The sequence below is a fragment of the Chiloscyllium plagiosum genome, unplaced genomic scaffold (assembly GCF_037043375.1).
Source record: "Chiloscyllium plagiosum isolate Xiang-an unplaced genomic scaffold, Cpla_swu_hap1 HiC_scaffold_45, whole genome shotgun sequence".
NCBI classification, from domain to species: Eukaryota; Metazoa; Chordata; class Chondrichthyes; order Orectolobiformes; family Hemiscylliidae; genus Chiloscyllium; species Chiloscyllium plagiosum.
In genome coordinates, this window is record NW_028270183.1 from 24,783,840 (window position 1) to 24,800,433 (window position 16,594).

General features: G+C 50.7%; 1 protein-coding gene across 1 annotated transcript in view; it reads right to left on the reverse strand.

Annotated features, from left to right (window-relative positions):
• Window positions 1–729: 729 nt before the first annotated feature.
• The window catches only part of LOC122552436 (pancreatic secretory granule membrane major glycoprotein GP2-like), a 56,903-nt gene continuing 41,038 nt past the window's right edge, over window positions 730–16,594 (reverse strand). The window contains exons 7-8 of the mRNA XM_087983493.1: window positions 3,902–3,984; window positions 730–2,304 (exon numbers count right to left, since the gene is read on the reverse strand). Of these exons, the coding sequence (XP_087839619.1) occupies window positions 2,233–2,304; window positions 3,902–3,984 (155 nt within the window). The 3' untranslated portion in view covers window positions 730–2,232. The remainder of the gene's footprint in view (window positions 2,305–3,901; window positions 3,985–16,594) is intronic.

Sequence of the window (16,594 nt, forward strand, 5' to 3'; positions counted from 1 at the left end):
CAATAGTCAGTGGGAACTTGATGGGTCTGTATTATAGTTAACACCCCCCCCCCCAAACAATCGTTCGTGGGAACTTGATGGGTCTGTATTATAGTTAACACCCCCCCCCCAAACAATAGTCAGTGGGAACTTGATGGGTCTGTATTATAGTTAACACCCCCCCCCCCAAACAATCGTCAGCAGGAACTTGATGGGACTGTATTATAGTTAACACCCCCCCCCCAAACAATCGTTCGTGGGAACTTGATGGGTCTGTATTATAGTTACCACCCCCCCACCCAAACAATGCCCAGCGGGACATTTGGAGCAGTTATGCATGGGCATGGCAGACACCTTTAAGTATAATGAGGTTGTAATCGGGTGAGATTTCGACTGGAAATGCCAGCGTGTTAGATTTCTCCCCTTCTCCCCTGTCTGACTGATGTTTGATCTTGCAGAGGATGATGCTGGTTAAAGATGGGAGGGCCGGTCTGTCCACGAGCCAACAGGATAAGCTGCCTGGTCCTCATACCTCTAGCAATTCTATGTGAGAAAACTTGGAACATACTCAAGTGAAGAGGAGAGAAAAATTGAGCATCAGATTCATTCATGTGCTGAACAAATTCAACAAGTTTTAACCTCAGGAAAATAACCCTATCTCTGTTTCAGGAATTAAGCTCTAACTTTACCTGGATAGATTGAACCAAAGCATCTACACATCCTTCCCAAAGAAATAAGCTTTTAGAAACATTGTGGTCAAGCATTTATAGATTTATTAAGCACACATTTCATGTAACAGCATCTTAAAGTAATAAAATTGTTCTGGATAGTGAGGACATTGAACATAGAGTCATAGAGATGTACAGCACAGAACGACGTCTTGGTCCAACCCATCCACGCCGACCAGCTATCCACACCCAATCTCGTCCCATCTGGCCCATATCCCTCCAAACCCTTCCTACTCATACACCCATCCGGATGCCCCTTAAATGTTGCAATTGTACCAGCCTCCACCACATCCTCTGGCAGCTCATTCCATACACGTACCACCCTCTGCGTGAAAAATGTTAAAGTTCTGAGAACAGTGATCAGATCATCAAGCTCTTACAATCTACATCCTCAATACTGTCTTCTGGTTGTGAAGCAAGTTTCCTCATCTGCGTGCCCCTTCATGGGGAGATCACTGTCCTCATCTTGTCGTGGAACCAGAAAATACCTGAATTACACACCAGGTCAGGCAGCGGGTGTGAAGGGAGAAACAGAGTTACTGTTTTCAAGCTGATGACCTTCCATCAAAACTCAGCTCATCATCATTCTGATGTGTGAACTGATTCTCTCTCCATAGATGCTGCGGACCTGCTGAGCAGTACCTGGGTTTAGGCTGATCGTTTAGATGCCCAGCATCTGCTGTGTTCATATTGCCAATGTGCAGCTATATACCTCATAGGCGCAGAGCCCTGACCAACAGGAATTCTGAAACGTCGATTCTCGGATGCTGCCTGACCTGCTGACCTGCTTTTCCAGCACCGCATTCTCGACTCTGATCTCCAGCATCTGCAGTCCTCACTGTCTCCTGATGGAAGGGCATGTAAAATAATGAGAGGGATGGATAGGGTGGACAGAGCATCGTGGCTCATAGTTCCCTGAATCTTGGGAAACTGAACAAAGGATTTCAATAGAACTTTACAAGGTCAATGTCTGTTCAACAGCTCAACAAATGTTGAGAGGTCGCTCATCTCACGGTGACCAATTTTCTCATGCTTTAAGTCTCTTGTTTTGCATAAGGGGACACTGTCCACCCCATGGTTTTAGAGATTGATACTGGGAGCCTGTTACAGAGAAATTCAGATGGGACAGTAAGTTACTGAGCAGGCTCAGAGAGAGATGGGAATATTGTAACTCCACATGAAAACTTGTGAATTTTAATCGATTTTAAATCCACCACCAGCCCCTTGTCCTGGCCCTGATATCATGGCTCCAAGACTCCTCCTATCTCCCAACTTTGAAACCTTCCCCCCACACTCCCCATTCCACCAACAAAGCGCCCCTAACTTTATCTCATTAGTCCTGTCACCTGATAGAATTCTACAGTATAAAGAGGAATTAACAGTGAAAGAAAAATCAGCACATATTTAGATGGAGATTAACTCTCTTCTCATGTAAGCCATGGTGCACAGTGAGTGAGGATGGAAATAATAATGATGGGATCACTGATATCGTCCGTCATCTTCACTCTTCTGATAAGCCCAGACCTTAGAGTGCATCATCATCTAAACTCAACTGGAGCTCCATATCCGGGAACTGAGACTTGATTGCCAGTTCCAGCTATATCACAAAGAGGAAAATTAATTAGTAATCCAGCCAGGATGGAGATACATCCCAAAGCCTCAGGAGAAAGTGCTGACCGCTGAGCTGGTGATCAGTTGCTGATGAGAACTCTGTATGGTGTAGTGACTAGACGGATGTGTTGCACTAGATTGCGAGATGCTGGTGATGGGAAACGGAAGTATGGATTCAGTGAGTGAGCAGGGAAAGAGGAAGCAAAATAAAAACACAGGTTCGATAGAGAGAAAAGTAGAGAGAGTGATAGAAAGGGGGTGTTGGGAGGGGAGAAAGTAACTGACAAAATCCTGAGTGAAGGAAAGAGTAGAATCTGTATGAGCCACTGATACTGGATGTTAGGGTGCAGGGCCGTAGCTCCCTGAAAGTGGATATGGTGGTTAAGGAGGATGGTGTGTTTGTCTTCATCAGTCAGGGCATCGAGTATAAAAGTTTACAAGCCGTGTAGCAGCTGCAGAACCGAGACCAGGTTAGGACAAATCTGCAATATAGTGCGCAATCCAGGTGGAGTCTTCAGGTAAGGTGCAACCGAGGTATTTGCAGGGACTGCAACAATGATCAGGTGAGTTTGCACAAACGTGCTTTGTTTCCGTCAAAGCTGAGTGTCGATCTGATGGAAGTGGGTGCAAAGTGATGAGAGGGATGGATAGGCAGTCTCTTTTCTGGGCTTGTAATGCCGGATACTAGGGAACATGGGTTTAAGGTGTGGGAGGAAAGCCTTTTACGCAGAGGCTGGCAGGTGTCTGGAATGTGCTGCCCAACAAGGTGGTAGATAGCACCCATCTGAACACATTAGCAATGTTTAAGGTCTATTCAGACAGACTTATGAACAGACAGGGAGTAGAGGGATACAGGCAGATGGGATTAGTTTAGAACAGCATCATGGTGGGCCAAAGGACCTGTTCCTGCGCTATACTGTTCTATGCTGTGGCAGGAAGAGAGCATGGGCTTGGCACAGCAAACTCAGGGCAACAGAGGGAAAGAAAGGTAGAGACTGCATATAGGTGAAGCCAGACAGAAAGACAGACGGAAAAGAAATTGGGAGCTTTGGAGAGAAAGAGAGAGAGTGAGACAGAGGTCAGACAGGTAGAAGATTGAGGCAGCAGTAAGGACAGGGATGGAAGGATGGAGAGTGAAGAAATGAGAAAAGAGATTGAGAAACAGTGACAGGGAAAGGATGAGATAGCTGCTTGTGCCCTCAGTGATGCCACGAGAATGACAGAGAAGCAGATTCAGACCCCAGCTCACTGCCCGGTTACTCCCCCTGAAACCAGATCAGCTCAATGGGCCTGGGGCCCTGGCACTGTCCCATCCTCCAGGAACATAGCACAGCTCCAGCACCAGCAAAGGAACAAGGTGAGGCCACTGAGTTGCTCTATGCTATTAGCCGAGAATGGGAGGAGCTCATTCTGTCCCCCCGTGTCGCTCTGCTCTGAGCTTTGGGAATGAAGTTTTCTGGGTGACACGAGACTAAGCAGAGGGCAGGGGGTGTTATAACTCCCCAGCCATGAATTCATACAGTAAGTATGTGCGAGGAATTGTTCTTGCGTGCATTTGGTCTCAACACAGTGTACTTCCTCACCTGCAGAATGATGTTTTCCATTGATTCCTTATCAGAATTTCCAGTCAGCTTTATCACCAGCGTAAGTTGGTTGTTTCCTTTATCTAGATACAAAGATCTCAATGTTAACAGGTGAAACAAAGTGAGGAGCAAACCCAGTTCACAGGACATATCTAAATCTCATCCATCTGGTTTGTAATGTTTGAGTTTTGAGAGAATACAATCATTCCCCTTCCCGTTCATGAACAGAGTCACGAGCTCTGCAGTTTCAGACACTAATAAAGGATCACTCCCATCACTTTGGGTCTGAAATCATATGCAGGCCAGGCAGGTCAGGAAAGCAGATTTCCTTCCTCAAAGAACACTACTGAACAGCATCGACTTTCACAGCAATGAGATGAACTGAGAGTCCAAATAGAAATGAATAAAAATGATCTGGTACTGATTACAGAGACATGGCTGGGGGATGATGGATTGGGACCTGAATCCTCAAGAGACATTTAGAAATTTCAAGAGATGTCGAAAAGGTGGAGGGTTGGCTATCTGAGCTAATGAGGGTATTAGCACAACAGAGAAAGCTGACATACAAGCAGACACACAGAGGAATGAAGAGCTAAAGTCAGCCATTTTTCCCTCAAGTTAGCCCTGCCATGCAATTTCATCAGAGCTGACTGAATTGTAACTCACTGGCAGCTTCTGAAAATCGTTTAAACTCTTCTCTGAGCATCACAGAGGATCTTACAGCTTTTCCTTTCAATCTGAACCCCAAAAGCTTAAACTCTGCTAAAAATACTCAAACTCTCCTTCGTCACTATGAGTCCTGTCTCTACCATCCAAGCCTAATCCAAGCATGGCATTCCAACTGGAACTCTATCAACAAACACATTGACTTAGACCCCATTTACCATCCCACTGAGAAAAAGAACAGGACATGACATCACCACAGGAAATGACATCACCAACCCAAGGAAACCCAAACCTATAAATAGAAAGCAGGAATCATCACCAGTGCTTCACCCAGAGGCCTACAGAAGATGTTACCTAGTATGGTGACGAAACGTCTGAAAACAAATCTTCCATCTCAGCGAGCAAACTTACATCCAGAACCTCAACCTGAGCTACAAATCTTTTCAAAATACACTAACACCTAATTCTCACACCCAATAATTTGACATAGATTTTAAATGGGTGCGGGTAGAGCTTTTTGACACATTGTGCACTTGTTTTCTTTGTCTTTTCTTCCTCCCACAGTGCACTGTGTATGATTTTCCTGTTACTGTCTGGATAGCCAATCACATCAACACCTTCTGCACTCGCTGACGCCTCCTCCAGGCTGCAGCCATGAATGTCAAACATACATCCATGATGTCTTCAATTTTAGTACCTGCTTCATCTGCCAGTGTTACCTTCACTATCTTTCCTTTTCATGCCCGGCCAGGTGTTCCTGTTTTGTTTCGGCGCCTCTGGGCTTTATCTCCACAATATCGACAGATTTTCCCCTGGCCAGTCAAACTCACAGCTGCATTGGAAGTTGGATTATTTTGCAGCATGAAGATTTCTAGAAATAGTTTCTCAGATTCGAATGAATAGTCATATGGGAAAAAAAAACCTGTTTAGGAGTATCCAGTACGGAATTCTAAAGGAGAAATCAGGATCAAGCAATTTGCTGAAGTTTGCTTCGGGGATGACAGGCTGTCGAAAGGAGGATAATGCTGTTGTGAATGCCCCTTTTACACCAGTAGTTGGGTCTGAATGCACTGCCCGTACTGTGGTACAGACAGAGTCAAGTGAGGCATTCAAGAGGATAGTGCTTCCGCTGAAACAATGTGCAAAGGGTCTGGGGAGAAGGGCTGAGAGGCACTTTGTGATGATGTTTATTTGCCGAGCCAGTAATGGCATGAATGGCCTTCTCTGCACCGAACCTCTCTGGAATTAAGGATTCCAGCCATGCTCTGTGTTTCACAGTTACCGCCACGAGTCAGTTCTCCAGGCAACAGAGATATCAGCTCCAGAAAACACCATCACAACCTGAAATATCTTCACAATGGCCACAGTCATCTTCTTCTGTATATTTCCCTCATTGTCAGTGGCACATCATTCCAGAGGTAACATGAACAAAGGTGAGCAATGTTTAATGGTAACCACTTTTTACTGCTGTTGTCTGATCTATCTATCCGTGTATATGGAGACACCAGAAAAGGTTCCATTCCTCATTGAAGTATCTAACAGTCTGGGCATCACCCTGACAAGTGAGAGAGAGAGAAATCAGAGGAGAAAGAGCAGGGGAAAGAGGGAGACAACAGGAGAGGTTCCTCTGCTGTGGCAGACTTCCGGCCCAGCACCATGGCTTCATGGCCTAGAGAGGTTTCTCCCGGCCTAGAACCATGGCTTCCGGGCCTAGGGAGGTTTCTCCCAGCCTAGCACCAAGGCTTCCTGGCCTGGAGAGGTTTCTCCCGGCCTAGCACCATGGCTTCCTGGCCTAGAGAGGTTTCGCCCGGCCTAGCACCATGGCTTCCTGGCCTAGAGAGGTTTCGCCAGGCCTAGCACCATGGCTTCCTGGCCTGGAGAGGTTTCTCCTGGCCTAGCACCATGGCTTCCTGGCCTGGAGAGGTTTCGCCCGGCCTAGCACCATGGCTTCCTGGCCTGGAGAGGTTTCTTCCGGCCTAGCACCATGGCTTCCTGACCTGGAGAGGTTTCTCCCGGCCTAGCACCATGGCTTCCTGGCCTGGAGAGGTTTCTCCCGGCCTAGCACCATGGCTTCCTGGCCTGGAGAGGTTTCGCCGGGCCTAGCACCATGGCTTTCTGGCCTAGAGAGGTTTCTCCCGGCCTAGCACCATGGCTTCCTGGCCTAGAGAGGTTTCTCCCGGCCTAGCACCATGCCTCCAAGTCAAAGGTGGCAGTTTTACAGTTTGGCCTGGTGGCCTGGTGGCCTCCCGGCTTAGCACGGTGGCTTCCTGGCCTGGCCTGGCCTGGCCCAGTGGTGTCCCAGCCCTGCTTGGTATTCTCCTGTCTAGGATGGTGGTCTCTCAGCGGCTCAGCACAGCGTCTCTCGGCTCGGCATGGTGGCCTTTTGATGGTATGTGGTGGTCTCACAGCGTTGGGAGGTGGTGTTTCAGTGGCCCATGGTTGTCTTTTGGCCCATTGCAGTTCAGTGTGGACTTCCAGTCTCCAGGTGGTTCCAGAGTGATCTCCCGGCCTGGAGGTGAGGTCTGGGGTGGTCTGAAGTCAAGCCCAGCGTGGATCCAACAGTTGCCCCTTGAGAAGGTGGGGGTGAGCTGCCTGCTTAAACTGCTGCAGTCCCTGTGCTGCAGGTAAACCCACAATGTCCTGGGGGAGAGAATTCCAGGATTCTGACCCAGTGACACTGGAGGAACAGTGATATATTTCCAAGTCGGGATGGTGAGGGGCTGGAAGGGGAACTTGCAGGGGGTGGTGTTCCCATGTGTCCTTCCAGAAGGAAGTGGTCGTGGGTTTGGAAGGTGCTGCCTGAGGATCTTTGGCGAGTTTCTGCAGTGTATCTTGTAGCTGGTACACACTGCTGCTACTGAGCATCGGTGGGGGAGGGAGGGGGATGTTTGTGGGTGTGGTGTCAATCAAGTGGGGGCTGCTTTCTCCTGGATGATGTTGAACGTATCGAGTGTTGTTGGAGTGCCCACATCCAGGCAAGTCGGGAGTATTCCATCACACTCCTGCCCTGTGCCTTGTAGGTGGTGGACAGGGTGATGAAGAAGGCATTAATATGCTGGCCTTCATCGGTCAAGACATTGAGAATAGGAGTTGGGATATTATGTTACAGTTGTCTAAGGTGTTGGTGAGGCCGCACTGGAGTATACTGTACAGTTTTGGTCACCCTATTGTAGGAGAGACTTGTGAAACTGGAAAGATTGACAAGGATATTGCCAGGACTTGTCATTCGGAGTTATAGGAGGAGGCTGGTCAGGAGAGGACTTTAATCCTTGGAATGTAGGAGAGTGAGCGGTGACCTTACTGAGGGGTAAAAACTCATGAGGGCCACAGATAGAAAGAATAGAACTCATCATTTTTCCCAGGGATAGGGAATTAAAACCAGAGGGAACCAGTTTAAGGTGAAAGGGGAAAAGTTTAAGAAGGAGCTGAGGGGCAATGTCTTCCTGCAGAGAGTGGTGTGTGTATGGACTGGGAGGCTAGGGAAGCTGGCTGAGGCAGGTACAATGGCAATATTTAATAAAAATACATTTGAATAGGTCCGTGGATGGGAACAGTCTAGAGGAGTATGGGAAAATGCAGGCAGTTGGAATGAGCTGAGTGGGCACCATGGAGTGGTTGGGCTGAAGGGCCTGTGTCCGTACTGTGTGACTGTATGACTGGAAGGCTATGTGGACTGGATGAGGACTGCTGTTCTGAATTCCCTATTTTTTCTGGTTTCTAATTGATTCCAATAAGCTGCAGTGCTGGGCTCTTTATTTCTTTCTTCCCTAATTTCCTTTCCTGAGAACTTGTGATGAAGATTCTGTACCTAAGATGGAATCCTAAATGGCGATTTTTAAACATTTCACTGAATATACGTGACAATAAAACTAATCAGATTCAATTCCGAGGATAGTGAACTTGTGGAATTCACTACCACAGAAGGTAATGGAGGCCAGGGTCACTGAACATATTCAAGGAAGAGGGAGACTCAGTTTAATATTTGAAAGCAATGGAGGGGTATGGGCAAAGAGCAGGAACATGGCATCGAGATAGAAGATCACCTAATGATCTGATTGAATGTCAAAACAGATGGGTGACTCCTGCACTGAGACTCTGAGAAAGACAGAGGGAGGGAGAGATAATAGGATAAAAGATCAAGGAAACAGGAGACAGAGAGAGAGAAACTGGGGAGGGATACGGAGAAAAGTAGAGAGAGAGAGAGAGAGAAGCTAAAAACGAAAACAATGGCAGATGCTGTAAATCATAGACGGGTTCTGAGGAAGAGTCACAGGAGCTGAAACGTTAACTCTGATTTCTCTACACACATGCTGCCAGGCCTGCTGAGCGTTTCAGGCAATTTCGGTTTCAGTCAGAGAAGATCAAAAGAGTCGCTTCAGTATCCGTCAGTGAATCTAGTGAGGTGTTAAAAAGGAGGAAAGATGATTCTCACTGCACATCTCAAATACTTTTCACTAATAAGGAGAAAACAAGTCAAAGGCACCATTGCTGCATAGAACCAGACCCAGCCAGTGAGGGAAAGGCCCAGGGAAACGGGGACCCAGTCCCAGTCAGTGAGGGAAAGGCCCAGGGAAAGGGGGACCCAGTCCCAGTCAGTGAGGGAAAGGCCCAGGGAAACAGGGACCCAGTCCCAGTCAGTGAGGGAAAGGCCCAGGGAAACGGGGACCCAGTCCCAGTCAGTGAGGGAAAGGCCCAGGGAAACGGGGACCCAGTCCCAGTCAGTGAGGGAAAGGCCCAGGGAAAGGGGGACCCAGTCCCAGTCAGTGAGGGAAAGGCCCAGGGAAACAGGGACCCAGTCCCAGTCAGTGAGGGAAAGGCCCAGGGAAACGGGGACCCAGTCCCAGTCAGTGAGGGAAAGGCCCAGGGAAACGGGGACTCAGTCCCAGTCAGTGAGGGAAAGGCCCAGGAAAAGGGGGACACAGTCCCAGTCAGTGAGGGAAAGGCCCAGGGAAAGGGGGACCCAGTCCCAGTCAGTGAGGGAAAGGCCCAGGGAAACGGGGACCCAGTCCCAGTCAGTGAGGGAAAGGCCCAGGGAAACGGGGACTCAGTCCCAGTCAGTGAGGGAAAGGCCCAGGAAAAGGGGGACACAGTCCCAGTCAGTGAGGGAAAGGCCCAGGGAAAGGGGGACTCAGTCCCAGTCAGTGAGGGAAAGGCCCAGGGAAACGGGGACTCAGTCCCAGTCAGTGAGGGACAGGCCCAGGGAAACGGGGACCTAGTCCCAGTCAGTGAGGGAAAGGCCCAGGGAAAGGGGGACCCAGTCCCAGTCAGTGAGGGAAAGGCCCAGGGAAACAGGGACTCAGTCCCAGCCAGTGAGGGAAAGGCCCAGGGAAAGGGGGACCCAGTCCCAGTCAGTGAGGGAAAGGCCCAGGGAAACGGGGACCCAGTCCCAGTCAGTGAGGGAAAGGCCCAGGGAAACGGGGACCTAGTCCCAGTCAGTGAGGAAAAGGCCCAGGGAAACGGGGACCCAGTCCCAGTCAGTGAGGGAAAGGCCCAGGGAAACGGGGACCCAGTCCCAGTCAGTGAGGGAAAGGCCCAGGGAAACGGGGACCTAGTCCCAGTCAGTGAGGGAAAGGCCCAGGGAAACGGGGACTCAGTCCCAGTCAGTGAGGGAAAGGCCCAGGGAAAGGGGGACCCAGTCCCAGTCAGTGAGGGACAGGCCCAGGGAAACGGGGACCCAGTCCCAGTCAGTGAGGGAAAGGCCCAGGGAAAGGGGGACCCAGTCCCAGTCAGTGAGGGAACGGCCCAGGGAAACGGGGACCCAGTCCCAGTCAGTGAGGGAAAGGCCAGGGAAACAGGGACTCAGTCCCAGTCAGTGAGGGAAAGGCCCAGGGAAACAGGGACCCAGTCCCAGTCAGTGAGGGAAAGGCCCAGGGAAACAGGGACTCAGTCCCAGTCAGTGAGGGAAAGGCCCAGGGAAAGGGGGACCCAGTCCCAGTCAGTGAGGAAAAGGCCCAGGGAAACAGGGACCTAGTCCCAGTCAGTGAGGGAAAGGCCCAGGGAAAGGGGGACCCAGTCCCAGTCAGTGAGGGAAAGGCCCAGGGAAAGGGGGACCCAGTCCCAGTCAGTGAGGGAAAGGCCCAGGGAAACAGGGACCCAGTCCCAGTCAGTGAGGGAAAGGCCCAGGGAAACGGGGACCCAGTCCCAGTCAGTGAGGGAAAGGCCCAGGGAAACGGGGACCCAGTCCCAGTCAGTGAGGAAAAGGCCCAGGGAAACAGGGACCCAGTCCCAGTCAGTGAGGGAAAGGCCCAGGGAAACGGGGACCTAGTCCCAGTCAGTGAGGGAAAGGCCCAGGGAAACGGGGACCCAGTCCCAGTCAGTGAGGGAAAGGCCCAGGGAAACAGGGACCCAGTCCCAGTCAGTGAGGGAAAGGCCCAGGGAAACAGGGACCCAGTCCCAGTCAGTGAGGGAAAGGCCCAGGGAAACGGGGACCCAGTCCCAGTCAGTGAGGGAAAGGCCCAGGGAAACAGGGACCCAGTCCCAGTCAGTGAGGGAAAGACCCAGGGAAACAGGGACTCAGTCCCAGTCAGTGAGGGAAAGGCCCAGGGAAAGGGGGACCTAGTCCCAGTCAGTGAGGGAAAGGCCCAGGGAAACAGGGACCTAGTCCCAGTCAGTGAAGGAAAGGCCCAGGGAAATGGGGACCCAGTCCCAGTCAGTGAGGGAAAGGCCCAGGGAAACGGGGACACAGTCCCAGTCAGTGAGGGATAGGCCCAGGGAAACAGGGACTCAGTCCCAGTCAGTAAGGGACAGGCCCAGGGAAATGGGGACCCAGTCCCAGTCAGTGAGGGACAGGCCCAGGCAAATGGGGACCCAGTCCCAGTCAGTGAGGGACAGGCCCAGGGAAACGGGGACCCAGTCCCAGTCAGTGATCTCCAGTGAAACGGGGACCCAGTCCCTGTCAGTGAGGGAAAGACCTAACCAACATTTTATAATATTCCAGAAGAAGCTCTTTGCTGTTAAACTCTTACCCTTTATTAATAAAGGGAAGAGTATCCTTTGTCTTCTTCAGCACTTTCTCACCCGTTCTGTGCCTGAGTAGTGATTGATCCTCACTGCCTCCCAGAGTCCTGTCATTCCTCATAACTCCCCTCGTCTTGTCTGTATTGGCCAAATGGCATCACACATAATACACCTGGAATTCGGTCCTTTCTCCGCTGGTCAGTTCATCTGACAAGCCTGTCTGAATTCTTTTGCAGAGTCTAGATCAGAGTGATGCTGGAAAAGCACAGCCGGTCAGGCATCATCCGAGGAGCAGGAGAATCGACGTTTCGTGCAGGAGCCCTTCACCAGCCCCCACACTCACCAAATCCTTCTGCAGTCTCAGGCTCAGGATTTACCAGCCCCTATCAATGTTAGTATTGTCTGTGATCTTACCGATCAATCCTTCTGCTCTCGAAATCATTTATCTCCACCACAAACAGCAAGGCCCTGTCAGAGCCCACTGGACACAGGCTTCCAGTGGGTAAAACGCCCCTCAGCTATCCCCGTCTGCTTCCTGCCACTCAGCCAAAGTGTGGATCCAATTTGCTAAGTTTGCTTGGATTCCACATTTACTCTCAGCCTCCCATGCAGGACTTGATCAAAAGCCTTGCTGAAGTTCAAGTCAATAACACTAAGAGCCATACCCTCATCTACACAACTGGTTACCCAGTCCTGAGGCAGGGTCCTGCCTGAAACACCAACTCTCCTGCTCCTCGGATGCTGCCTGACCTGCTGTGCTTATCCAGCACCACAGTTTAGCGATTCTCTCTCTCTCTCTCTCTCTCTCTGTGCAGTCCCCACTGTCTGCTGGTTACCTCTTTGAGAAATTCAGTTAAGTTGGTTAGATCTGACTTCTAAGCTGGCTGTACCTCTCCAAACACCGATTAATTCCATCCCTCTGAATTGCTTCCAATAGTTTCCCCACCATCGTGTTGGTATGGACTGGCCTGCAGGATCGTGGTTTAACCCTTGCTGTCCCTTCTTGAATAATGGTAACACGTTGAGTGGCCTCCACTCTCCCGACATCTCTCCCGTCACCAGAGAGGAATTGGGATTTTTGCAAGTGTCCTTGCTCTTTACTCGCTTGCCTCACCCAACATCCTGGGATCCATTTCATTTTCCCCTGGACATTTATCCTCTTCTAAACCTGCCTTCTGTCTGTCTGTCTATTCTTTCTCTCATTTTATCAAAGACTTTCTCCCTGATTTCTATGCTCATATTGTGCATCTTATGAGTGAACACAGCCCGAAAGTATTCCTTTAGCATTTCCATCCTCTGATCCCACTGTGCCTTTGTGGGTCCAAGTCTTACCCTCATTATCCTTTCATCTCTAATGTACCGGTAAAACAACTGAAGATTATTCTTCCGTATCCCCCTTCTGCTCTCCTAACCTCCCTTTGAGGTCCCCTCGTGCACAATCTGTCCTCCTCTAGGGGCTCTGCTGTTTTGGGTCTCTGTATCTGCCATACGCTTCTCACTTTATCACTCTAGCCCATGCTAGGGCATCTCGATGGTTCAGTGGTTAGTACTGCTGTCTCAGAGTACCACGGGCCTGGGTTCAATTCCAGCCTCGGGCTTAAAAAGCAGATTTTCCATGGCCTCTTCCTGCTCTGTAGGAATTCAATGGTTTTGTGGATTTCTTTATTGGAATATTTTGGCACTATACTCTCCATCTTTTCTTCTGAAATGCATCCCACTGTTCTGAGACAGATTGACCCAAAAGTGTCTGATTTGATGAAGGAGCAGGGCTCTGAAAGCTTGTGATTTTACATAAGCCTGTTGGACTAAAACCTGGTGTCTTTGGACCTATTAAAATCCGCCTTCCTCAGTTGAGAAGTTAGATTTGAGGTCCATTCTTACCTTCTTCCAGAACAATCTTCACTATGGCCATATGATGATGACAAAATGCTCCCTTCTCTGATACCGTGAGCATTTTCCCACCTTCATTACCATCTGGAACATTCCCCCTCTGTTTTCTGGTCCTCTATGGACTGACTTTAAAAACCCTCCTCGATACTGTTTAAGAATTCCACTCAGTTGAAATATTTGACACAGTGACTGCAGAAGGGGGAATGAGGTAAAAGTTTTCACCCAAACTCACTGGCTGTATCAGCTGGAGAACATTGAACAAGGGATTGAATGTTCACATTCAATGCTCAGGCAGACAAGGTATTGGAGCTGGGAAACAGGATGGGAGCAGTTAGCGGTCTGCTTTCACCCTGTATGGACTCAATCGGCATTTGAGCCTTTTTCTGTCTCGCAGATCCCAGAGACGCAATGACTGTAATTCTCTCTTGAAAAAAGAGAGTGGTGTGGGGAGGGGGAGGGGAGGGGGGGTGAGAGAGAGGGGGAAGTGGGGGGTGGGGGTGGGGGTGGGGGTGGGGAGGGAGACAGAGACCTGTCCATGCTGACCAGATATCCCAACCCAATCTAGTCCCACCTGCCAGCACCCGGCCCATATCCCTCCAAACCCTTCCTATTCATATACCCATCCAAATGCCTCTTAAATGTTAGATTGTACCAGCCTCCACCACATCCTCTGGCAGCTCATTCCATACACGTACCACCCTCTGTGTGAAAACGTTGCCCCTTAGGTCTCTTTTATATCTTTCCCCTCTCACCCTAACCCTATGCACTCTAGTTCTGGACTCCCCAACCCCAGGGAAAAGACTTTGCCTATTTATCCTATCCATGCCCCTCATAATTTTGTCAACCTCTATAAGATCACCCCTCAGCCTCCGACACTCCAGGGAAAACAGCCCCAGCCTTTTCAGCCTCTCCCTCTAGCTCACACCCTCCAACCCTGGCAACATCCTTGTAAATCTTTTCTGAATCTTTTCAAGTTTCACAACATCTTTCGGATAGGAAGGAGACCAGAATTGCACGCAATATTCCAACAGCAGCCCCTACCCAATGTCCTATACAGCCGCAACATGACCTCTCAACTCCAGTACTCAGTACTCTGACCAATAAAGGAAAGCATACCAAACGTATTCTTCACTATCCTCCCTATCTGTGACACCACTTTCAAGGAGCTATGAACCTGCACTCCAAGGTCTCTTTGTTCAGCAACACTCCCTAGGACCTTACCATTAAGTGTATAAGTCCTGCTAAGATTTGCTTTCCCAAAATGCAGCACCTCGCATTTATCTGAATTAAACTCCATCTGCCACTTCTCAGCCCATTGGCCCATCTGGTCAAGATCTTGTTGTAATCTGAGGTAACCCTCTTCGCTGTCCACTACACCTCCAATTTTGGTGTCATCTGCAAACTTACTAACTGTACCTCTTATGCTCACATCCAAATCCATTTATGTAAATGACAAAAAGTAGAGGGCCCAGCACCGATCCTTGTGGCACTCCACTGGTCACAGGCCTCAGTCTGAAAAACAGTCCTCACTACTTCACCCCCTCATCCCCTCACTTTCTTACTCCCTCACCCCCTCACCCCCCTCACCACCTCACCCCCTCAGTCCCTGTACCCCTCACCCCTTAACTCCCTCACCCCTCACCCCCTCACTCCCTCACCACCTCACCCCCTCAGTCCCTGTACCCCTCACCCCTTAACCCCCTCACTCCCTCACTACCTCACCCCCTCACTTGCTCACCCCCTCACTTGCATCCCCTCACTCCATTAGTACCTCACTACCTCACCCCCTACTCCCTTATCTCCTCACTCCCTCATTCCCTCACTCCCTCACTACCTCACCCTCCCACTCCCTCACTAACTCACCTCCTACCCCTCTCACCCTCACTAACCCACCTCCTCACCCCTCACACCCTCACTAACTCACCTCCTCACCCCTCACACCCTCACTAACCCACCTCCTCACCCCTCACACCCTCACTAACTCACCTCCTCACCCCTCACACCCTCACTAACTCACCTCCTCACCCCTCACACCCTCACTAACCCACCTCCTCACCCCTCAGACCCTCACTAACTCACCTCCTCACCCCTCACACCCTCACTAACTCTCTCCCTCACTAACTCACCTCCTCACCCCTCACAAACTCACTCCCTCACTAACTCACCCCCACTCCCCCTCACTCCCTCACCCCCTCACTACCTCACCCCCTCAACCCCTCACGCTCTCACTACCTCACGCCTCACCTCCTCACCCCCTGACCCCCTCACCACCTCACTATTGCACTCACTTACCCCCTCACCCCTCACTACCTCACTCTCCAACTCCCTCACCCCCTCAAATACTCATTCCCTACCTAATCACCTCCTCATTCCCCACTCCCTCACCCCCCCACTCCCTCATCCCCCCACTCTCTCACCTCCTCACACCCTCGCCCCCTTATGCCCTCACACCTCACTACCTCACCACCTCACCCCCTTACCCCCTCACTACTTCACCCCCTCATCCCCTCACTTTCTTACTCCCTCACCCCCTCACCCCCCTCACCACCTCACCCCCTCAGTCCCTGTACCCCTCACCCCTTAACTCCCTCACCCCTCACCCCCTCACTCCCTCACCACCTCACCCCCTCAGTCCCTGTACCCCTCACCCCTTAACCCCCTCACTCCCTCACTACCTCACCCCCTCACTTGCTCACCCCCTCACTTGCACCCCCTCACTCCATTAGTACCTCACTATCTCACCCCCTCACTCCCTTATCTCCTCACTCCCTCATTCCCTCACTCCCTCACTACCTCACCCTCCCACTCCCTCAGTCCATTAGTACCTCACTGCCTCACTCCCTCACCGCCTCACTCCCTCACCGCCTCACTCCCTCACTACCTCACCCCGTCACTCCCTCACTCGATCACCCCCTCACTCGCTCAACCCCTCACTCATTCACTCCATTGGTACCTCACTACGTCACCCCCTCACTCCTTTACCTCTTCACCCCCTCATTCCCTCACTACCTCACTCCCGCACCCCCTTACTCCCTCAGTCCATTAGTACCTCACTACCTCTCTCCCTCACCCCCTCACTACCTCACCCCCTCACTCCTCCCTCACTACCTCACTCTCTCCTCCCTCACCCCCTCACCCCCTACCTCACCCCCTCACTCCTCCCTCACTACCTCACTCTCT